At 41.8% G+C, this 25,532-nt stretch overlaps 1 protein-coding gene across 1 annotated transcript in view; it reads left to right on the top strand.

Moving 5' to 3' along the window:
* UNC13C (unc-13 homolog C) overlaps positions 1 to 25,532 on the top strand; it is a 1,077,413-nt gene that overhangs the window by 384,486 nt on the left and 667,395 nt on the right. The window contains exons 10-11 of the mRNA XM_073568403.1: positions 6,092 to 6,319; positions 9,722 to 9,863. Of these exons, the coding sequence (XP_073424504.1) occupies positions 6,092 to 6,319; positions 9,722 to 9,863 (370 nt within the window). The remainder of the gene's footprint in view (positions 1 to 6,091; positions 6,320 to 9,721; positions 9,864 to 25,532) is intronic.

Raw genomic sequence — 25,532 nt, 5'->3', positions numbered from 1 at the left:
ACTGTCTGCTCTCCAATCTGTCAGTGTAGTAGTGGCAGAGTTTTGGCAGGCACCTCCTTTATATAGACTTTTTTTTTTTTACTTTAGAAGATTATAACTAGTACAACAAGTGGACACTACCAAAAAAACGCAGCGCTAAAAAAACGCTTACATGCGCATGCCAGTGCGCACGTATGCGCATCCATAGGCTATAATGGCCATTTTTAGCGCAAAACGTGCGCATACGTGCGCATGCGCTTTTTTGCAGGGCCAAAAAATGCAACATGCTGCGTCTGGAAAATACAAACGCACACCCCAAAAAAACGCAGCGCATGAAAATCGCATACATGCGCATGCCAGCGCGCAGGTATGCGCACCCATGTTAAATATAGGGGAAAAAACGCATGCGCACGTATGCGTTTTTTTACAGCGCAAAAAAACGCAAATGTGAAACCAGCCTTAAGCAGTTTGAATAGTCGTCTTCTGACTAGTGATGAGCAAATTTGTTGAAAAAACATCACTAAACATTGATTCAACACGAATATGGCACATACGGATTCGCGATCGGAAAGACGAGCAAAATTTTATAAAATCGGAAAAAATTGTAAACATTCAGTAAAAAGTGCAGGAAAATATTTGCGTTGCCACAAAAAAAATTTCAGCACTTTTGGGTACAAAGATAATGGTGGTGTATGATGACTGTGCACATTGCGGCTAATCAATCAGGGTGCAGGAAACATCCACAATGCCCTGTCACAATGACTTGTGTCATTGACTGCTGAAATCACATGTCCCTCTCTATACAGCACACAAGAATTGGTACTGTGCTCTGTATATATCTACTGTATATATCTAGATATACATACTGTAGATATATAAAGGAAAGGAGAAATTAAGTTTTGTGTAGTGATGTGTGAACTCCTAGATGTTTGGGACCGGTGAATTTGTTCAGGTTCCAGAGCAGTACCCGAACCCTGACCCGATTCACATGAATGGGGGGCCTGAGCATTCATTGTTTGCCATGCTGTCATCTGCATGACCGAGCGCAAACACAGCCTCTGATCGGTGGTAAGACCATTACCACCAGTCAAAGTGCTGCAGCTCCCACACTTTCAGATGACCTTGTGAGAGACCCCAGTTTACCGCTGATCACAGAGGCATTGGTTGATGGGAGGCTACTCCCATCAGCCTATTCCTGCTGTCGCTGATAACAGCGAGAGCAGGCAAGGCTGATGGGAATATTGATCAGCCGGCACCTGTGCTAGTGCGTAAATAAATACATGTAAAAAAACGGTGTGGGTTCTCCTGTGTTTTTGATAACCAGGCTAAACTGACAGATGCAGGCTTAAACCCTCAGCTGTCAGCTTTAGCAAGACTGGTTATCAAGAATAAAGGGGTTCCCACTCCGTTTTTAAATTGTATAAAATAATAAAAAAGCGGCATGGGGTCCCCCTCATTTTTGATAAGCAGCCAAGTTAAAACAGACAGCTGGGGGTTTTTATTCTCAGGCTGGTAAGGGGCCATGTATATTGGCCCTCCCAGCATAAAAATGACAGCCTATTAGATGCACCATTTCTGACCCCCCCCATAGCAGTGGCAAGTGGGCTAATATTTGTGGGGTTGATGTCATCTTTCTATTGTCAGATGACAACAAGCCCACAAGTTGGTAATGGAGAGGCGTCTATGACATCTGTTCGTCATTCTGTCCCATGTCTGCAATAAATGGTTTTCAGATTGGTGCCAAGATGCGACCGTCCAGGCTGAAAACTGTGGAATAATGAGGTGCTTCGAGGCAGCATCAGTTTCTAGCATTGACTTCATCGAGGTTACAGCACGTCAATAAGGCTGCGTTCCCAGTGAGGCCAATAAACTGTGGTGACCTCAGTGAGATAACTGCTCACACCTTGAGAAAAAGTCTTGTGGTCAGGGCTGAGCTCAGTGAATTCACCACAGCAGTGAGCTCAGTGGGGAACTGTGCCGTCATGACAGCACGAGAAAAACCTGATGTTCAGGGTGCAGAACCCAAACAGTAACACGGATTTCCTGGAGAAGTCTGTGTTTGTGGTTTGTGCCCGAACAGTAGGTATTCGATACGAACCCCGAACTTCACTATTTGGGTTCGCCCATCTCTACAGTACGATAGTTATGTGTAATAATTTGAAATTACACAGGCAAAAAGTATTGAACACGCATACTGAAATTTAATACCTCATACAAAAGTCTTTGTTGGTAAGGACTGCTTCAAGACGCCTCCTATATGGAGAAACTAGTCGCATGCATTGCTCAGGTGTGATTTTGTCCCATTTTTTCACACAAACTCTCTTCAAATCTTAACGTTCCGGTGTGGTTTGTGTACTGTACTGTATATACATATTTATATACATATACATGTACATATTGCCACAGTACAGTATCCCTTATCCTGCCCTATATACTAAGTGCAATTCTCATCACTATCTCTATAATTTTGTATCATTATTATGTAAAACGCACCAAATGCAGATTGTGGGAACTTAGCCTAACACTACAAAAGCTGTCTGCTGGGCTTTTTATCAATGTGTCCAGTGTGGCACCATTGTGTATTTATGATCAATAAACCTATTATTCCAATACTTGTAAGACAGTTTAAGTCCAAACAAGCTGACTCATTTCTAGCATGCAAATTTATTTCTCCTGCATCTATTAAAGTTTGGAGCCCATGAATATTAAGCATTCATTGTGCAGACAGTCGCCAAGACCAATTTGTAGAGTAAATCGTACTATGTATCTTCTAATTTATTATGGAAATGTGCAGAGCATAACACACTTATTCATGTTTAACATAAGGTTTAACCATCCCCATGAAACAGAGAATGTTAAAAAATAATTTTGTTTGTCAAGTTTCTCTAGATGTTAAACAATCTCATAATTTATCATTTTAATTGTGTTATTTGAATGTGATTTATTTAACGCAATATATATTTAGTAAGACGAGAGCCGAGCTGTATATTCATGTTTATTTCCCATCTCTGTTGCCTTATGTAATCCCTTCTACTAAATGACCACTGCTAATTTGCTTTATTAAAATGTGGCAAGTTATGTTTATCAGATTCGGATATTAATGTCCATTTGAATTAGTATCTTGCTTATTAGGTCTTGTTCATACATCCATACAAGTTTCCACATAATTGCTGCAAGACCTAGATCTGTGTGATCTAAATTCAGGTCATTTGAGCTGCTAAGTGGTCTGAGTCTTTTGGATGTCAAAATGCAACTGCATTACAACTGTTGGAATGAGGCCAAAGGCTGTGTCCACTTGCTCTATTTTTGCTAAGGTTTGTCAGTTTTATCTGCATGAGAGAGATTAAAAGCAGTTATTTTTTCATTGCCGGTTAAGTATTAGTAGTATGTGTTCCGTGTGTAGCGTTAAATACTTAACAGTGGCCATCTTCTGTAGCTTCAAGCACTGCTTTGGACATCTTATGGGCCAGGTGTTCACAGTTGTGACCAGCCTGATTAGTCCAGTATTTGCTGAGAAGACCAGAAGTCATATCTCAGTGTAAGTCTATGAGACTCAGAACAAGGCTCTCTTAGACTTACATTAAAGGGAATATGTCAGCAGGATTTCACACCATGATCTTTTTATATGCACATGTAGCTCTTTTACCAAAAACTAGCACTACCATCACTGGCCAGTCCGTTCCTCCATTACTGAGATATATCAGTGTATGAATAAATATGCAAATGAGTCTGAAGAGTTATTTATAGCTCTGAAACCTCTATCACTCCAGCTCTATTCCCCGCCAAGGGCCTCCACCTTATCCTGCTTGACTGACAACTCATTTCCCTGAAGACGCACACCATAGAGACCGTCAGTAAAGCAGGAGGAGGCAGCGCTATTTTTCTACACACAACATGCATTACTGATACCTATCTGGTGATGAAATAATAAAGGCAGCAGAATGGTACTTTACACTCTCTATTCTGAGAGCTTCATAGGTGAAATCACAAGTTTGTGATATATAGTATTCGAGTCCATGCCGAGTCAATTCTCTAAGGAAAGCTATGTACATATACTACATATGAAGCTTGCTTGTGTCATGTCAACCATCATTCTTTCTTAACGTGCAGTTATTTATTTACCTATTAGTGATAAGCAAGTGTGCTCAGGTAACATGTTATTCAAGCATACTCGGGTGTTATATTCGAGTCCCAGCAGCTGCGGCTGTTAGACGGACACAACACATGCTGGGATTGCCTAACAAACAGGCAAACCCACGTGTGTTGCTGCACCTACTGGGACTCAAACATATTATTCAATCACGCCCAAGATACGGGGATAACACCCGAGCATGCTTGAATAACATGTTATCCAAGCATGGTCGCTCATCACTATTACCTTCCTTTACTTACCCTTCTTTGGTGCCATATTAAGGCACCTATTGAGGTGTATGGGACCTTCTATGTTTCTGTAGGAGTCCCAAAAGTTAGATCCATCCATATATAAAGCTGGACTTTTCTTGTAATGGTCAAACTATACCCCATGTGCTCCACAGTTTCTTTCCATCTGAAATAATGAAAATAATATAATTTTAGCATAATTGCTTACAGAAGTTCATTAAAATCTTGTGAAAGCTGTGATGAACTCTATGCTGTTGCTTTTGAAATATTACTTTAATAGCTTTGAATACCTTTCCTCCTTTATTTTTTTTAACTGAACTTTAGGCAATACGATGTTTTTATGGAATACAATTAATGATAATAATGATCATATGTAATGGAAAATATATTTCTCCCAATAGGAATGAGGTTAATTTACATGCAAATTAAATATGAAATAAACTTTGGAGAAGTAGAAAGTAATACAGAAAAGCAATATAACTGTGCAGTACAACACAATAAACAAAATTTAATTATGTTAAATAACATGCTGAAAAGGTTACATCGCATTAAAGAATGGATGCCCAGTGTAATTTTAAGGATACATGGTAAAGTGGAAAATTCAGTCTTGCAGGTGTTAAAGCGTAAGAAATCTTTCACCAGTACATCACCCAATCGAGTGTAATGATGCACTAGTATATACTGATATTTTAGAAAAATCTAACAAAAATGTACTTGTTGAAAATAAGAACTCACCCAGGTTGCACAAGTAATCTGTGCTGTGATGCCCTGTTCACACTTCCACTCGAACATTGCACATTGCTTTTGTCTGTTCTGTTTTAGGAACAGAAAAAATGATCCATTGTATCTATTATGCAAATGGAAGCAGAGGGGCTTAATTATTGTGGGATTCTTCTGGGTTATAATTTTTCATAATGATAGTTACATGCAGGACCTTCAATTCCATTGACAATCTGTTTTCAGTCTTCAAAAAGTGGACCATCAAAAACATAGACATTGTTATAAACTCCAAAGACTGATTAGGCAAGAATCAGTGTCATCAGTCTGGGTTTGGCCAAAGAGGTAGATATCCAGCTGCCAGGGCAAATTGTAGAAGTCATGAATAACGGGTCGACATTGTAAATATTAAGTCTTTAATTACACTAACTTGATGAATGTGTCAAAAAATGTAAAAATATATAAAATGCAATTGTACCATAGAAAATCTGTCAAAGATCTAAACACAACGAAGGAGCAAACTTTGTGAAAAACAAAATTTGTGCCATTCTTAAAACTTTTGGCCACGACTGTACTGCTGAAGGATTAAAAAAGATTGGGCACAAAGTTTAATTGGTCTTGGCATATGGGTACCATAACTGACCACTATGAATAGTGCCAAAATTAATTAAGAAATAAATGTACATATTTATTTTTAGAGCATTAAACTGTTACAGAATCTTGTATATTTTGAATTTTTTAAAACAATTCACTAAGTCAGCATCTCTTTCTTCCAGAAACAGTGCCACACCTGTCCATGGCTTTTGTATGGTTTAGCATCTTGGCACCATTCACTTAAATAGAGCTGAGTAGCAATACCAAACATAAACCATGGGCAGATGTGGCACGGTTTACTAAAGAAAGTAGCCATGTTTTTTTCCTTAACTATTCAGCTTGGTAAAGCCAGTTTTTTCTTGCCACAATATGCTATTTTCTCCCAACAAATGTTTTTGATAATTTTCTATTTGTTTGTTAGGAGCGGCAGAAAAAAGTTCCAAACATGGAGCAGAAGACAAAACTCAGCACATTATTATGGCAATGAAGGAAAGAATGAAAATCAGAGAAAGAAACAGGCCAGAAGTTTTTGAGGTTATCCAGGAGCTTTTCCAAATATCGAAAGACGACTTTGTACATCATACAAAATCAGCCAAACAGAATGTTCTAGATGGAACATCCAAGTGGTCTGCCAAAATTAACATCACAGGTAATGAGCAGTGTAATCTGTTTCAGAGCACACACTGAAACCAATTAACCAACTTCTATCTGTAGAATAGTATACACTTTTATTGTTTTACTATACAATGCCTTTTTATTTGGTTTATTGGCAGAAAATGGCCCTCTTCAGACATCAAATTTTTATTACATTCGATTGTACTCATTTGTCATTTTGTCAGATGCTGACCGATATGCACTGATTTTTTTCAACTATATAGTAAAGTGTAGGGCCTAAACAGTAGCATACATCCCAGCTTTGTGGTAGAAGTATATAATAGTTTATACTCTCAGTGTACAGTTATGAGAAAGACTAAGTACACCCTCTTTGAATTCTATGGTTTTATGTAAAAAGTAAAAAGTTAAAAAAATAAAATATCTGGTCCTTAGAAGGTCTTAAAATTAAGTACAAAAAGAATAAATACTTATCAGCTCTCCTAAAGTGCAATGTAGCCCTGGGAACTTTCAATTGAGGTAGGGATGCATGGAAAAAAATCCCAGCTGGAGGATGCGTGAGGCACAAGAGCAATTGAAAAAAATCGAGCAATCCCAGAAAAAAAAATATTGTATTTAAAATTTCACATTTGATGAAACTCAATTAAAATCATATTGAAAGGGAATAGGAAAAGGAATATAAAAAATTGGCGAGAAGGCAATGCGTTTCAAACCAGCATGGTTCTTACACATATTGTAAATGAGTAAGAATCATGGGACTTAAAAAATGAGAGAAAGGATGACACATTTTGAACCAGCAAGGTTCTTACTCAGATACCATATGAGTAAGAACCATGCTGGTTCGAAATGCATTATCCTTTCTCTAATTTTTATGACCCATGGTTCTTACTCATATATGATATGAGTAAGAACCATGCTGGTTCGAAACGCGTCAACCTTTTACACATTTTATGTTCCTTTTTCTATTCCCTTTCAATATGTTTTTAATTGAATTTCATAAAATGAGAAGGTTTAAATACAATGATTTTATATTTTGGGATTGCTGGATTTTTCCTCTTGCTCTTAAAATTTGGTAATTACAACCTCACATGAGCAGCGATACATCACTAATTACATTGTGCTGTTTATTTAAAAAATGTTTGGCCAAAATGTAGAAGTGGGAGAAGAATTAAATATACCCATGAATCAGCAGCATGTAGAACCACCTTTATTGGCAAAAGCTTAATTATGTATGACTTTATCAGACTTTCACATTTCTCTGAAGGAATTTTGGCCCACTATTCTCAATACATCTGATATCTTCAGCTTGCCACAATGTTTAGGCTGGAATCATACATCTTTTTAATGTTTTGAGCAAGAGGTGGATCCAGCAAAAAATAAGTCCTTCCTTCCCCACTTCTATTGAATAAACTTTGGATAAAGAGATTAAATGAAAAATACTCTCTGCATTTCTTTCATCCTGGAAATCAGTAGTGGTCTTATACCACAGATTTTACTTATGTTGCAAGTATAGTACCTACTGTACAACATATCGGAAGCTCCTTTTGGCTGGTTTTCTGCTTTACATCACTTTTCTACTGAGAATGGGAGTGAGATCTACTTACTGTTGGGATGGGGAGAAGGGAAATATTTCTAATTCAAATTTCCTTTAACATCAGAAATCTTGTTTATTCCATTTAAAAAGCACATGTGGGGCTAGGTGTATTTTTTCCATTTCAAAGAGTATGTCTGCTTATTCAATAGGTGCTTGCTACACTGAAATTCCATCTTTCACCTGGATTAGGCGTAGATGGATTAGAGTCAGGAGAGCGATAACGCTGGGTGCATCAAGAACATAGCTGGTTTCATAGATAACGGCATAGACATGGCTTAGGATCCTTCTATTTATTTGATTGTATCTCGAGAGACATAACAATGGAAAACATTGAGATTTTTTTTTGCCTGCCCAAAGAAATATTTGTTAGCATTAATCTCTAAAAAATAGAAGAATTCAGACCTTTATAGCTTTTCTGCTTGCTGTCTCTACCAATCCTCATAATGGTGTGAGATTTGTTACAAGAGAGACTGATACACTGTAACAAGCCATGCAGCCTTATCAGCTGTATGTGTTGAGGGAACTTTTTCAGCCTCTGGATGTAAAGAAGGATGTGTCCGTTAGATGACAACAAGTAGAAATCCTATCAACAGTGAGTTTCATTGACACTTAATTAGTTTTATTTACATTCTCAAAAGATTTTGCATTGGGACAAACTGTAGATTGAGTTTTCAAATGTAAAGGGGTGTTCTCAAAATCATAACATTTGGTCAAGCTACAAGATTGTTGATAAGTATTTTAATGGAGTAGATTGTTCATGTTTGATGCCGCTCAAGGGCCGGACTGGTCATCTGGCAATTCTGTCAAATGCCAGTAGGGCCTGTCTGGTCATGAGCCACCTTGTCTGCTACGTTGTTAACAGAATCAATGTTCTCAAGGCACCTATACTCTTAAGAGTTGTGACGGAACACAAAGTCACTGACTGTGTCACTTACCCCAGCAGGCCACAGGTATCATTAGAGATATTGGACTTGTAGTAAATCTTGCTCTCCTCCATCCAGATAATATTAATAATAAATCCCAGCTGGTGCTTTGGGATGAGGACAGCATGGGCCTGTGTGATTTCAAATGCCAGGGTTGATTTTCAGCCCCAGTCCGCACCTGTGCCACTCCATTTGAAGTCTGATGAAAATAGCCAAGTACAGTTCTTGGCTACCTTTGTCAGTTGCATAGTCAATGATGGTGTCACCTTTTGTCATGATTGGTGGATGTCTGAGTATTTTTTATACTAATGGCAGAAGTCCCAACAGTCAAACACATTGGTAGCTATTCCTCAGTTCTGGAAATGGATCTCCAAATTATGTCACATTCACATGGATGTGATTTGGTGAGCATTTTTTTGCATACTTAAAAATAAGGAACACTTTACTGTAAAGTTTTGTTGTGTTCTGGGTAATGCGCCTAAAATACTGACCAATATATGTCCATGTTAAAGTTGCCTCAAAGGGTATTTTGGGAGTTTGACAACTTTTTTTTTTTGTATTTTTCCATGTAGTTTTTTTGTGACTTTTTATATGTTACAAGTAAAATTGTTTATGCAGAGTATTTCTGAGAGTATACTAAAAAGAGTATTGGGTGAAAATATTTGAAAAACCTGCATAATACCGCTATATACTAGTAGTTTTATTAATAATGTACAGCTGAAATGGGCAGTACAAGGAACTCTGAAATAATCTTGTTTTTTCATTTCACTCTTTCAGACTAATACTTTGTGTACGTAGTGAAGTATGCTGTTTGAACATTTTGTGTAAAATTTAGAAACTCTATTCAGCATTGATTACAACACTTATTGTGTTTATGTATTAGATAATCTGCATTGAAATAAATATTTTCCGTATTTTGCAGTTCTTTGTGCTCAGGGGTTACAAGCAAAAGATAAAACAGGGTCAAGTGACCCATATGTGACAGTCCAAGTTGGAAAAACTAAGAGAAGAACCAAAACTATTTTTGGAAACCTAAATCCAGTGTGGGATGAGAAATTTAACTTGTAAGTATAGAAACTGTTGTTGAAATTGTCAATGTACAACTTGACAATGTAGTGTATGTAAGTGACAGTGAGAATCTATTACCATTACCTTGTTAATCTCTTCCTGTATCATTGGGTGGTGAATTATACAACATGGTAAATCACCAGCGGCATAGGTCTTCCCTTCAATCAATGTTGTTTTGCTGTTCTACACTTGCAGAGAATAGTTAATTGAGAAATATCTGTCATGTACAATGATTTACTAGTTGAAAGGTCATGCTTTGCCTTTCTCATTCCAGATGGTGGCATCAAGCAGTCAATGATGTACAATATATTCAATCACATTTACAAAGTAGACGAAAGGAAGGGAATTAACCCTATGGCTTATTCTACAGTATCACCAGAGTTTTCAATAGACTTTTCCCTGGAGTATTAATATGAAGTGTACATTATATATCCCTTTCTTTTCTTTACAGTTTGCAAAGGGTGAAGCGAATTGCTGGAAATACTTATTCATGCATTGTACTTGGCCTCAAACATATAATCCTAACCCTCTAGCTGTGACTTTATATGCCCCAAGGTGCTTCTCAATTTGATCCTTGGTTTGACCTGTGATTTCTGTGACTTAAAGGGATTCTGATGGATCCCCCATGCCCTCAAACCCTCCAGCTATAGACTATTTGTAGCTAAATACCCTGCCTAACCAGCCCTCTATAATGTTTAACACCTAGACCCTTGCTTAAAATTTTTTTTTTAATTTCTTCGCTCCAAAGCCTGTTTTCACCTTCCTGACCAAGCCAATTTTTACAATTCTGACCACTGTAACTTTGAGGTTGTGACTCTGGAAAGCTTCAATGGATCCAACTGATTCTAAGATGGTTTTCTCATGACATATTGCACTTCATAATAGTGGTAAAATTTCCTTGATATGACTTGCATTTATTTGTGAAAAAAATGGAAATTTGGCAAAAATTTAGAAAATGTTGCAATTTTTAAAATTTTAATTTTATGCCCTTAAACAGAGTCAAATCACCCAAAATAGTTAATAAATAACATTTCCTACATGTCTACTTTACATCAGCACAATTTTTGAAACATTTTTTTTCGTTAGGACGTTATAAGGGATAAAATGTGACCAACAATTTCTCATTTTTAAACCCAAATTTGCAAAACCATTTTTTTAGGGACCACCTCACATTTGAAGTGACTTTGAGGGGTCCATATGACAGAAAATACCAAAAAGTGACACCACTCTAAAAACTGCACCTCTCAAGGTACTCAAAACCACATTCAAGAAGTTTATTAACCCTTCAGGCGCTTCACAGCAATTTTTGGAGTGTGGAATGAAAAAATAAACATTTACTTTTTATTTTTTATTTTTTTTCACTTTCACAAGAGTAACAGGAGAATATGGACCATACAATTTGTTGTGCAATTTCTTCTGTTTTTTCGATTCCCCATATGTGGGGGAAATCTACTGTTTGGGCATACGGCAGAGTTCGGAAGGGAAGGCGTGCCATTTCACTTTTTGAATGTAAAATTTGCTGGCATAATGGCTGATGCCATGTCATGTTTAGAGAGCCCTTACATGCCTAAACAGTGAAAACTCCCAACAATTGACACAATTTTGGAAACTAGACCAATTAGGGAACTTATCTACATGTGTATTGAGCATCTTGAACCCACAGGTGCTTCACAGAAGCTTATAACATAGAGCCGAGAAACTAAAAAATATCCCATTTCTCCCAGGTATATAAGGAGAAATTGCTCCATACAATTTGTTGTGCAATTTCTTCTGAGTGCGCTGACACCCAATATGTGGAGGAAAACAACTGTTTGGGTGCACGACAGTGTTTGTAAGGAAAAGAGCGCCATTTGAATTTTTGTAAAATTTGCTGCAATATTAGTGGTTGCCATGTCATGTTTGGTGAGCCGCTGATGTGCCTAAACAGTGGAAACCCCCCACAAGTGACACCATTTTGAAAGCTAGACCCCTTTGGAACTTATCTAGATGTGCATTGAACACCATGAACCCCCAGGTGCTTCACAGAAGTTTATAACATTAAGCTATGAAAATATAAAAGAAAAAAAAACATTTTTTCTGCAAAAATCTTTTTTAGCTCCAAATTTCTATTTCCACAAGGGTAACAGTAGAAATTGCAAAACAAATTTTGGGGTCCATTTTTCCCTGAGTTCACAGATACCCCATATGTGGTTGAAAACTACCTCTGAGACACAGTGAAAAGCTCAGAAGGAAAGTTGTGCCATATTATAGTACAGATTTTGCTACACTGGTTTGTGGGTGCCATTTGTCACTGGCAGAGCCCCTGAGGTGCCAGATCAGCAGAACCCCTGATAAATGACCCCGTTTTACAAACTAAACCTCTCAATAAATTCATCTAGGGGTGCAGTGATTATATTGACACCACAGGTTTGTCACAGAAATTTATACCATTGAGCAGTTATGAAAAAATAATTTACATTTTTACCACCAACATTGTGTGCTAGCTCCAAATTTTACATTTGCATACAGGGAAAATGGTAAAAATGCCACTAAACTTGGTCCTACTATTTCTGCTGAATGTAAAAATACCCTACATGTGGCTGTACATTTTCCTCCCTGAGCACAGATTTTCCTAGAATAATTTGCCAACGCCATATACAGAGCCCCTAAGTGCTAGAAAACCAGAATCTCCTCTCAAGTTACCCCATTTTGAAAAATTACCCCTTTGGGAATTTATCTACAGGTGTAGTAACGATTTTGACTCCATGGGTGTTTTCCAGAAACAAGCAGTAGTGGATTTTGCTGCGTGAAAATTGCAAACTGCCATTGTAATGACCAGTACGCTGTAGTAACCAGTACATTATGCCAAGCTCATACTTCTGGAGACACGTACCATAAATTAGGCAGGCTCTCGTCACTATAGAAATGCCAAACATATGGGCTCTAAATGTGGTTTAGGTACACTGTGGGGGAGGGCGTTTAGATTTGAGAGCGCTGAATTTCTTTTGGAGGATGACAAGCCATTTTGTTTTTCCAAAGCCTTTTTACTACCAGTAACATGGAAGCCTCCTATATTACCATTAACAGATGACATATCTAAGTGGGGACTTGCTTTTTTGTGGATTGAGTTGAAACTTACAGTATATTGGGAACATGAGTTCAGGAGTGCAAAAAACTGTGGCCTACAGCACTTTTATGCAATTCTAAAAAGATAGACACTGCCGGATCAGAGTTCCTATGGCGTCCACAGTGCCTCCATGTGACTCATTATAGGGAATCTCCTGTTAAGGGATCCGCGGGAATCATGTATTTCAGAGATTTACATGGAAACCCCGGTGTAAGCGCTCAGCGTGCAGGATAAATGTGCGCCTTACTGCAATCTTTGGGAGGTATAATGCAAAAATCCACAGCAGGTGAAGAATTGGTTTTATTTAATTTTTACACCGTTCCTCATGCAGTGTAAGTGATTAGGCGACTTTATTCTTCGGGTCAGTGTGATTGCAGCGATACCAGATTTATATCGGGTTTTTATGTTTGGCTGTTGTCACACACTAAAAAATGCTTTTTATTGTGAAAACTAGATTTTCCATCACCACATTTTGAGAGCTATAATTTTTCCATATTTCTGCTGATAGAGTCATGCTATAGCTTATTTTTTGTGGGATGAGCTGATGTTTTATTGGTACCATTTTTGGGCACATGACATTTTTTGATCACTTTCTATTCCGATTTTTGGAAGACAGAATGAACAAAAAGCAACAATTTAGGAATTGCTTTTTGAGAATATTTTTTATACCGTTCCGCTTATTGTAAAATTGGTAAGGCAGCTTTATTCTTCGGGTCAGTACGATTACAGTGATACCCAATTTATATGTTTTTTTTATGTTTTGGTGCTTTTACATAATAAAAACTATTTTATGGAAAAAATTATTACCGTATTGTGGTTTATAAAATGCATCAGACGCTCCCCAAATTTTGAGGAGAAAAATTGAAAAAAACCCTATTTTTAATAAAATGGTGGTGCTTCTTACAATCCAGGTGTCTTATTTCTTACCAGGGGTGGTGGCTATGGTGAAGCAGGGTCCCAGGGTCGCTGCTGGCGGAGGCAGGAGTGGGGCGATGCTACGCACCTCAGACTGGGAGAGAGGGGTGTTCGGTGTTGCAGTCCGCAATGGAGCAAGGTCACAGCTGGAGGAGCAAGAGTGGCACTGTGGGTGTTCAGTTGTGTAGGCCACAGTGGAGCAGGGTCGCAGCTGGAGGAGGCAAGAGTGGCGCTTTGGGTTTTCGATGGTGCGGGGGCTCCGCCAACATTTTGTGACAGCCCATATCCCCCTGTGAGGTAGTGCTGTCATTCAGTTAGGGGATCCTCACTAAGCAGCAAACAAAACACATCCCGCACCGTGTTTTCATAAATCATAACATAGTCCATGCGGTTTATTCAGCAGCATAAACCCATAGAAGCAATATAAAATTCACTTTACAGCATAGTGTCCATTATAGCTTCACTCTGGTTATCCTTATTTCACACAGGTTAAGCAAATGTCCATTACACAGGCTCTCCAGCCTCAGCATTATCTCACCCACGTCAGGGTCACTCATGGTTCCTTCACCAACATGCGGCAGACATCCATTCCCTCCAGGGAACTCTCAGGCATGTGCAGCCATTAACACAGTGTTCACTTGCTGTCAGAAGGCAGCCCCATCTCACTCAGATGGGACCTTCCACACTGGACCAACCAGGTCCCAGCATTCACCCCATGTGACTCACCCTGGCCACATTATATGGTCCATAGCCACGCCCACCGGGTCACATGACTATGACCTCATCACAGGTCCTTCAACCACTCACATATACACTTTATAATAGCTTTAATAAACACACCCCCTGGGTGGGTTTGGAGGTAACTAGTTCCTGACACATTGAACCAGCACCTCAGCAGTATCACTGCTGATTAACACACACATAAATCTCCATCTCAAGGTCACCCACCTTGAGATACATAACGGTCATTCCATATTTCGCCATTCATCCACTCTCCTGGGTCATCCATACAGTGCCCCCTAGTGGACACAGTGGTAACTACACCACATACCTCCCCCTCTGTTCAAACTTGTGGGTTTGAACACACAACATCACATCAGGCTCTCGAGACTGGGCACTCATTACACCTTGCCCCATAGGTCGAGAGAACCGTCTCCATCTATCATGCAGCCTCACCTCTACGTTAGGCCTCCCCCGCCCCCAGCGGTCAGAATATCGGCCCTGATCTTTGGCCCTCCAGCTACAGTCTGTCTGCGTCATCAGACACTGTCTAGTCACCACATTCCTCTCTGTTTGTTCCGTTCCCCGACCAGCCCCCCCGGTTGGAAAGGTCATCAGTCTTAATCGGGCCTACTGTCTGGCCTGAGTCTGACTCATTCAGGGTCTCGCAGGAACTGCGGTCTCTCAACGCCGTACGGCCCATGGAACTGCCACTTGCTGACATTCTTCGGCCATCTGCCCTGTCACTTCTTGGTGGAACCCTTTGGGTCCTTACATCTTGGGATGCAGGCGGCTGCCACCTGGTATTCCGTACTTCTTTATTAATTCGCCGGCGGTCCAGCCTCAACTGCTCAATTTCTTGCAGGTACCCCACTCGATACTCCACGAGCATCCGAAAGTCTCTCAGGCTTTCCATGGAGCCGACCACCATGATGGGAATCCTACCCACTTCACTGGATACCTGGTCTTCCTCATCAGGAGGAATCCTCACCCTCACCACACCGGAGATATTCACAAGGTCTTGCATTACCTTCCCGAATCTTCCAATGATTCTCCCAATTAGACCTTTGGGTACCGGAACTACATCTTTCCGCAAGCCCAGCCGATCCATAGCCTCCCTTGCTAATTCTAGGCGTCGAGCAGCTATCATATTACTCCGCCTAACCAGCTGTTTGGTGTGAAGACATTGCAGATGCATGTTTTTCAGGACAGCTAACCGCTTTGCTGTGTTTTCCCTGGCTGCTGATATTATCACCAACTGCCGAGTGTCAGGCGCCCAGTGCACCGTACATGCTTTGACCGCCTCTTTCAAAGCCTCATGAACACCTTCCTCAGCACAGGCTTTTGGCATGTCTTCTCGTACATCAATCACAAACTTGAAGGTCGAGGTCTTGCTCTCTTCCTGACCAGGAGGCTCTGGCTTTACCAAGGACACTTCCCTCACTACATTTGCCCCTACTGGGTGACTGTTTTCTTCAGTTCTCCGCTCCTCAACCTCACGAGATCTCATCTCTTCATGACCCTCTGCCAAGGCGGGCTCCGGCAGCTTCATCCCACCACCAATCGGATCCGTCCACTGTACATCACCGTCCAAGCTCTTTTCCCGCAGAAGACCTCTTACAATTTCTTTGAGCTTCAAGACTTCTTTCTCGAGCTCCTCCACCCTGTGCTCGGCCATTTGTCTCCGGACTCTTTCTTGTTCGAGATGTTCTTCCACCGTCTTTTATTAACTGTATCTCATGATCCTGTTCTCTTTTGGCCAGCACGTGTCTCACCACTGCCTCTTTAATTATATTGTCAAAGGGTACCACTGGGTCAGTCCCACCAGTTGAGTGAACCCTCCAGTTACCCTCTGACCATGTGTCTAGTCCAGTCATCTCATCTCCCAGCCCACCATCCGTCATGTCACGAGACGTTAGGTCTGTATGTTGGGCAGATGTACTTCTTCTTCCGGTCAGTTCTACCTCTGACCTGTCCACGTCAGGAGCCATCACTGTCTCAGCATCCGCTGGCCCCACAGTCGAAACGTCTCCATCGTCCGACCATATGTCATCAAACAACACAAAGTCTCGGCCCCGCTCCAAGGCATAGACTAAGTCCCGTGGTATCCCGCTCCCTTGGCACACACCACCTATGGGCCCCTCAAACATCACTGTCTACCGCATAGTTCACCGTGCCCCCGTGTTTACAGCGAACCTGGACCATTCTCTCGGTCAGACAGAAAGTGAGAGGAGACCCTGTCAGAATCACCTGACACCTTGAGCCCAGCCGACTCGAGACTCCTTCTCAGTGCAGCATTACAGTACACACCTGTGGCCCGTTATCCGGAAAGAATATTTCACATTCCTCAAAACTCATACACACACACTGTGGTTCCCCAGACATACCTGTCATTTCTTCAAGCTTGGCCCCTTTCTGGACCACCACCCCACTTTGGGTCACCGCCCCCTCCTGGGACTCCACCCTTTTTTGGTTACCACCCCAATTTGGGTCACTGCCCCCCTTTGGGACTCCACCCCCTTTTGGGCTACCACCCCGATTTGGGCCACCGCCCCCTTTTGGGATTTCCCCATGTCCGCTATACCGGTCTTCTCAGACCACAGTTCACACAACACAGTTTGTCTCTTTTAATGATACCACACAAGTCCTTGCTGGCACCACCACAACTCCTGCTGTCACCGATCACCGACACCACACCAGTTCCTTCTGGCGCAGTCTTCGTGGACCAGCCGATCCACCGGAAGCCGCTTGTCCCCTTCGTAACCCTGCCGAGTTACCGGGAGCCGCTTGTCCCCTTCGTAACCCCGCCGAGTTACAGGAAGCCGCTTGTCACCTTCTTGACTCCCACTGAGCCACCGCAGGCTGAGTTGAGAAAACAAGAAAAAAAACACCACGCAAAAAACTCACGTGTCCTGTCTGTGTGCTATTCAGGATGTACCGTCTCCGCCTGAGACCGTCCAACACACAGGGTGCACCGGGTGCTATTCAGGGAGCGACCCTCCTCCCAGAGTTTCCCAACACGCCGGCCACACCAACACACCACAAAACTCACGTGTCCTGACTGTGTGCTATTCAGGATGTTCCGTCTCTGGCTGAGACTGTCCAACACACAGGGCGCACCGGGTGCTATTCAGGGAGCGGCCCTCCTCCCAGGGTTTCCCAACACACTGGCCTCACCAGGTCCAGGGGCTTAGCTGGTGCTCTTCAGGACATCCATCTCCTCCTGAGACTGCCCAACACTCACGCCTCACCAGGTCCAAGGTCATACCACGTGCTCCAGGGATGCAACTCTCCCAACACTGACCCTCCAGGACCTTGCTCACTGAACCCTCCAGGAGCACAGTCTTTCCCACTGACCCAGATCAGTACAACACAAACACCTGTCCATTGCCTGTGTCAGCCAAACAGGTCCTCGGATACTTCTTCTCCACAGAGACACCCTATAGCAATCACCAGTCTCTTTCTCACTGACCCCGGTCAGTACAACACGGTTTTCACAACCGTCACCTGCTGGCTGCGCAGGTTCTCGGACCCCTCTACCGCAGAGGTATCCTATTAATCACCTGTCTCTTTCTCCTGGGGAAATGGCCTCACTAGGCTCACCGATCCGCCAGCACTGCAACATACGCCTTTGGAAACCGTTGCCCTTAGCAAACGAAACTTTGCAGTCCTCTTCCGTTGCTCCCAGCAACAAGGCAACAACAATGCCCATAGCTTTCTCCACCAATTGTGAGGTAGCGCTGTCATTCAGTTAGGGGATCCTCACTAGGCAGTGAACAAAACACATCCCGCACCGTGTTTTCTTAAATCATAACATAGTCCATGTGGTTTATTAAGTAGCATAAACCCATAGAAGCAATATAAACTTCACTTTACAGCATAGCGTCCATTATAGCTTCACTCTGGTTATCCTTATATCACACAGGTTAAGCAAATGTCCATTACACATGCTCTCCAGCCTCAGCGTTATCTCACCCACGTCAGGGTCACTCATGGTTCCTTCACCAATATGTGGCAGACGTCCATTCCCTCCAGGAAACTCTCAGGTACGTGCAGCCATTAACACAGCGTTCATTTGCTGTCAGAAGGCAGGCCCATCTCACTCAGACGGGACCTTCCACACTGGACCAACCAGGTCCCAGCATTCACCCCATGTGACTAACCCTGGCCACATTATATGGTCCATAGCCACGCCTACCGGGTCACATGACTATGACCTCATCACAGGTCCTTCAACCACTCATATATACACTTTACAATAGCGTTAATAAACCCTCCCCCTGGGTGGGTTTGGAGGTAACTAGTTCCTGACACATTGAACCAGCACCTCAGCAGTATCACTGATGATTAACACTCACATAAATCTCCATCTCAAGGCCACCCACCTTGAGATACATAATGGTCATTCCGTATTTTGCCATTCATCCACTCTCCTGGGACATCCATACAGTGCCCCCTAGTGGACACAGTGGTTACTACACTACACCCCGTACTGTTTACTATGCAGTGAACTCTGGGAAAATGGTTTACCGGGGCGGTGTATATGCAGATGGAGATCTTTGTGCTGAGATCTCATCTCCCAAGATCTTGATGCCGAGATCTCCATCTGCGCCTGCGCCGCATCAGCAGCCATTTTCCTGGAGAAGTCATGTAGAGGCAGGCACGGATGGAGATCTCAGCTTTCCTTCATCTGCGCCTGAGCCGAGTGAGAAGCTGGAAGACAGACGCCGGACCCCGGAAGAAGAGTGGTGGCCCCCACATGTCACCGCCGCAGGTCTACTGCTCGCCACTGTACCACTACCGCAGGACCACCACTTGCTGCCGTACCACCACCACACACCTAAACACTCCCAGCTCCGGGCCTGCAGCATTGACCCCTTGGTAAGAACAGTGTTCGGTTTATAAGACACACCCCTATTTTCCCCCTAATTTTGGAGATCATAAAAGTGCGTCTTATAATCCGAAAAATGTTATTTTTGAATCGCTTTTTTCTGAGAGCTAGAACTTTTTTATTTTTCTGCTGATGGAGCTGTATGTGGCTTGTTTTTGTGCAGGACAAGATGATGTTTTCAGCTGTACCATTTTTATTTACATTTGTCTTTTTAATCGCGTTTTATTGCACTTTTTGTTCAGTGGTATGATGATAAAGCATTGGTTTTTGCCTCGTTTTTAATTTATTTCTTTACGGTGTTCACTGAAGAGCTAAACTAGTGGGGCAGTTTTAAAGAGCAAATCGTAGTGGACGCATCAATACAAAATGAGTACTTTTATTGTTTTTTTTACATAAATGTATTTATTGGAAAAATATATATATTTATTTATTTGGGGATTATTAAAAAAAACTTTTTTACATTGTCCCAATCAGGGACATCACTGTATCGCTGCTCTGATACTGCTTCTGCACAGCAACTGAGCATCAGAACTGCATCTGACAGGAAGGGAAGGAGGCATGTCAGCGCCTGCTCTCTGCATGACCCTGAAGGACCCCACGGCTATCTTGAGGCTGGGAGTCTCCATAAAGACCATCAGGACAATGCGATCGCATTGTGTTGTTCTAATGGGAGCACTCAGGAAGCCCCCTCCCTGTGTGCTTTCTCCTCTAGGTCGCTGTCACTATTGACAGCGGCATCAGAGGGGTTAAGCTCCCGCAATCGGTGCTAGCACCAATCTAGGCATTGCTGCGGGGTGTCAGCTCTCACACAGAGCTGACACCCACACCCGATCATCGGGGCGCTCAGCATGAGGCCGCACATTTGGTGCGCCATACTTATATTGCATTCCCACAGAGCAGTACTAGTATGGCCCACGTCAGGAAGGGGTTAAACTTTGCATTTGATATGCTAATTAGGCCTTATGACTAGTCAAAGTGAGGCTTGTTTCCCCAGACCTGTTGTCCTTCTCTGAATGTAATCACACCCATGCTCATGGTTTTCTTTGCCCACATCTGATGCCAGGTGTCCACTTCCTGGATTCTGGTGCACAGTGTGCATGTCCATGCGTGAAGAAGAAATATTCCTCACTTCTGGACATGCTTAAAGTTTAAAAAGACTTTTTTAAACATGGGTCTACATGTTAAACACTAAGGAGAGCTGGTTAGGTGCTGCTGATGACCTGAGGTTAGCATCCTCAATAATCAGAACCTCCCACTCCCGTCTCCAAGACTATACACGTGCTGCGCCAATTCTTTGGAATGCACTTCCCAGGTTAATACGATTAGTCCCCAATCCCCACAATTTTATGCGTGCCCTGAAAACGCATTTATTCAGACTGGCCTACCTCCTCAACACATTAACCTAACTATCCCTGTGTGGCACAGTCAAAAATTTTACCATAACCAGGTTCCCCACATGTTCCCACATGCTTTATACATCCATTAGCCCTCTGTGTCTGTACTGTTACACACTTAACATTATGGCTGTTCCGAACAATGAAGGCAACTATTACCACCCACCTTTCGTGTTTACCTTTTTCCTCATAGATTGTAAGCTTGTGAGCAGGACCCTCATTCCTCTTGCTATCTGTTATGATCTATGTGATTATTGTTATGCTGTAATGTCTATCATCTGTACAAGTCCCCTCTGAAATGTAAAGTGCTGCGGAATATGTCGGCGCTATAGAAATAAAATTATTATTATTATTATTAGGTGCGGTATTTAACAACAAATAGTCTAATGCTGGTGGGTTGGAGAGCATGGGGACCTGTCAGGTTCCATTTAAGTTCACCCTTCCCTTCACTTACTGGTGCATGACAGATAATACAATCTAAGCAGTGAGGCGAAGCTAAGGGTTTTATAGGTTTTACACCCCAGGTGACAATCTGATCCACTTGCTGCTTTCATAATACTATTTCATGAAAAGAAAGGAAAGGCCTTTGATGCAGTTTAGCCTTAAGATACCAGGCACTAGTGTCACTAGTCTATGCCATGGTATCTGGTGCATACACAGTGGAGTGAGGTGTTCTGGCCTTGGCTTTATTTGCAGTTAGGCATACAGACACTAGTCTATGTTTTGATATATATTATGTTCATTGAGATATGAATATCACTTACCTCTAAAGTGTAATAAATGGCATATAATTGCCATTATTGCAAATAATCAATGCATAAAATCACAGCTGGTACTTATGATAAATAAATCATATTAATAATTGTATTAATACACCACTGACATGTTCCACAGCACATACAGATCAATGACCAACTGACCTGCAGCATTAAAACTTCTCTACCTAAACCAACAGCCTTTTTGTGTATGAGTTTTGAAGGAACATGCGCTGAATGCTGCTACATGTTGGTTGTGCTGGCTTGACCTACTTAAATGAAACAGCTTTAAGCATTTCAGGGGATACCTGCCATCATGAACTGCCATGCTAATATTTGTAGGCAGCCTCAGGCAGCATGAAACAGGGACATCTACTGTATGTTCTACTCTAGAACAACACAATATTTGGAGAAAATGTAGTTTAAAAACAGGCCAGCAAAGAGGAGAATAGTCATCTGAGTGGCTTCTTCCCAGCCAGCCATACTCAAATATATATCAAGCCAAGACTGGCAGGGAAAAACCAATGGGGAGCAGCCCATATGGCTAATCTGACTAGCCCATATAACCAGTTTTCCATGTTCCTTGCTCAGTCTTAAATTATGTACAGAATAGAGCCATGGAATATGTCTCATTCTCATGCTTCCCATTCTTCTGGCAGCATGAATCTTCTAACTTTTCATGTCTATTAGCTTATTACATTTTTTTTTCTGGTTCCTGGCAAACCTATTTTATAATCTGTCAGCTAAGCAATAAAAAAAGCTTCAGGAGCCAAAATAATTTTTAAAAAGCTGTTCATATTTATGTGTTGGCAGTGCAAGAGTTTGCCTTTTACCCCAAGCATGTTTTCTTTTTACTAAACTTTTGTGGCTATTCAAGCTATGTGAATACACCATTATAATTTTTTATGATTTTTGGTATTATAATGAATAGTCTAAATGTAAATGAACAGGACTAAATGAAGATTGTTCTCAGACATTTTATAAATATTGACAAGTTGGCATTAGTTTGGGTTTGCTGGGTTCATTGCTATGAGAAGTGTTGTTTAAATTTATAGAACTAAGTAACATTTACCTACAGTAAGTTCCTTAAAAAAAAAAATAACGTGTCTGTTGGTGCAAGTAGACTGCTGTCCGCAACGTAGGTCAGTTAGTCAATGAGCTGTAGGTGCTGAGGAATATGGTGGAGCTATATACCGCATATACTTGTGTATAAGTAAACCCAAGTATAAGCCAAGGCAACTAATTTTGCCACGAAAAGCTGGGAAAAATTGACTCGCGTATAAGCCGGGTATGCATTGTCCTCGCTTCCCCATCCTGGCATGCATAGTTCTTCATTCCTATCCTTGTCTGCATGGCTCCTTATCCCAATTCTTGTCTGCATGGCTCCTTATCCCTATCCTTGTATGCATGACTCCTCATCCCCCATCCTTGTCTGCATGGCTCCATATCCCCATTCTTGTTTGCATGGCTCCTTATCTCCATCCTTGTATGCATGGCTCCTTATCCCCATCCTTGTATACATGGCTCCTTATTCCCATCCTTATCTGCATGGCTCCTCATCCATGTATGCATGGCTCCTTATCCCTGTCCTTGTCTGCATGGCTCTTCATCCCTGTCCTGGTATGCATGGCTCCTCATCCCTTTCCTGATACACATGGCTCCTCATCTTTATCCTGATATGCATGGAACCTCATTCCTATCCTTGTATGTATGGCCCCCATGAGAAAAGCATGAAAAAGAAAAACACCCTAATTACCTTCCTTGTGCACCCTCGCAGCATCTTGTTCCATCTTCCAGCAGCTCCTGCGGCCGAGCGATCACGTGTCCCCGCTCATTAATGTAATGAATTTTCACCTCTCCATGCCTATGGAAGTGGAGAGAGGTGAATATCCATTACCTTAATGAGTGGGCACCTGCGCTAACCCGGCAGCTGCTGGAAGCCGGCGGCTGTATCTGTGCACGCTATAAAAGAAATGAATATTTATTGCCAGTGCAGTGACTATTTATTTCTCTTCAGCAGCGGGCGGCACAGTTACAACCGCAGGCTCCTACCTCCTTTGACCCGCAGCTCCGCTGCTCCCCCACCCCACCGCCTTCTGGAACAATGACTCAAGTATAAGCCGAGGTGGGGGGGGGGGGGGTTGGGGCAGTTTGAGCACAAGAAATTGTGCTGAAAAACTCAGCTTATACACGAGTATATGTGGTAAACAGAATTCTTAGATATTATTATCAGCTGTGAATATATGCCCCATTATATGCAATATACTTCAGGCAGTTAGATGTAATCTAAACATTTTATACTATAAAGGTAAGTTATATTCTTATCTAATTGAACATGCTGTAAATTAAACAACTGAGTAGTGTCTTTATCCAAACTGCAGAGCACAGGTGACACCTCCCTTCATTGCACATGCACCAGATGCGATGGGCAGTGGCTTCTGTTGACTTGCCCAGCCTGTGTGACATCAGTCAAGCCAGGAGTGAGTCCAGCCAGCTTGACTGTTCGAAAGAAGGACTCCAGCCATATGACTTTTTACTGCCAGGGGTGAGCAGACCAGTCGGAGTTCGGGCTCATCGGGTTTGACCGAACATTAGTCCTTAGTTTGGTACGGGTACGAGAACCTGAATCTGAACCCGACCCCCATAAAAATCAAAGAGGATCCGAAGTTTGTAGCTAGAAAATCTATCTCTCTCTCACTGAACTGAAAATAATGGACTTCCAGAAGTTCATGTTCGGAGTTCAGCACCAGTCACTAGGTGTCCGTTATGAACTATGAATTTTACAGTTCAGGTTTGCTCATCTCTACTTAATACCAATCACACAAGATAATTGGCATGCTGCACCAATTCTGCTACATGTGTTTAAAGTCATTTTATATGTCTTGCACTATATTATGTCACGGATTTCTGCTATGACAAATCCACTGTGTTTGAATCTACCCTAATACATTAAAACTGTGTACAATATATTACATCTGTTTGATATGAACCTCATCAGGTTTATCAGGTTTTGGAAAATATTCACTTTATATGAGTATACTGGAAAGGCTGATGAAATGTATTGACCACAAAGCCTTACTAGCTACTTTCTAACGATAATATCTAATAAAAGTTAAGTAGCCTTACAATATAAACTATATACAGTTGTGGCCAAAAGTATTGACACCCCTGCAATTCTGTCAGATAATACACAGTTTCTTCCTGAAAATGATTGCAAACACAAATTCTTTGGTATTATTATCTTCATTTAATTTGTCTTAAATGAAAAAGCACAAAAGAGAATGAAGCAAAAAGCAAAACATTGATCATTTCACACAAAACTCCAAAAATGGGCCAGACAAAAGTATTGGCACTCTCAGCCTAATACTTGGTTGCACAACCTTTAGCCAAAATAACTGCGACCAACCGCTTCCGGTAAAGATCAATGAGTTTCTTACAATGCTCTGCTGGAATTTTAGACCATTCTTCTTTTGCAAACTGCTCCAGGTCCCTGATATTTGAAGGGTGCCTTCTCCAAACTGCCATTTTTAGATCTCTCCACAGGTGTTCTATGGGATTCAGGTCTGGACTCATTGCTGGCCACCTTAGACGTCTCCAGTCCTTTCTCTCAAACCATTTTCTAGTGCTTTTTGAAGTGTGTTTTGGGTCATTGTCCTGCTGGAAGACCCATGACCTCTGAGGGAGACCCAGCTTTCTCACACTGGGCCCTACATTATGCTTCAAAATTTGTTGGTAGTCTTCAGACTTCATAATGCCATGCACACTGTCAAGCAGTCCAGTGCCAGAGGCAGCAAAGCAACCCCAAAACATCAGGGAACCTCCGCCATGTTTGACTGTAGGGACCGTGTTCTTTTCTTTGAATGCCTCATTTTTTCTCCTGTAAA

Source organism: Dendrobates tinctorius, unplaced genomic scaffold, assembly GCF_039654945.1.
Source record: "Dendrobates tinctorius isolate UK_male_01 unplaced genomic scaffold, ASM3965494v1 ptg000022l, whole genome shotgun sequence".
Classification (NCBI taxonomy): domain Eukaryota; kingdom Metazoa; phylum Chordata; class Amphibia; order Anura; family Dendrobatidae; genus Dendrobates; species Dendrobates tinctorius.
This window is presented reverse-complemented; position numbering and strand designations above follow the sequence as displayed.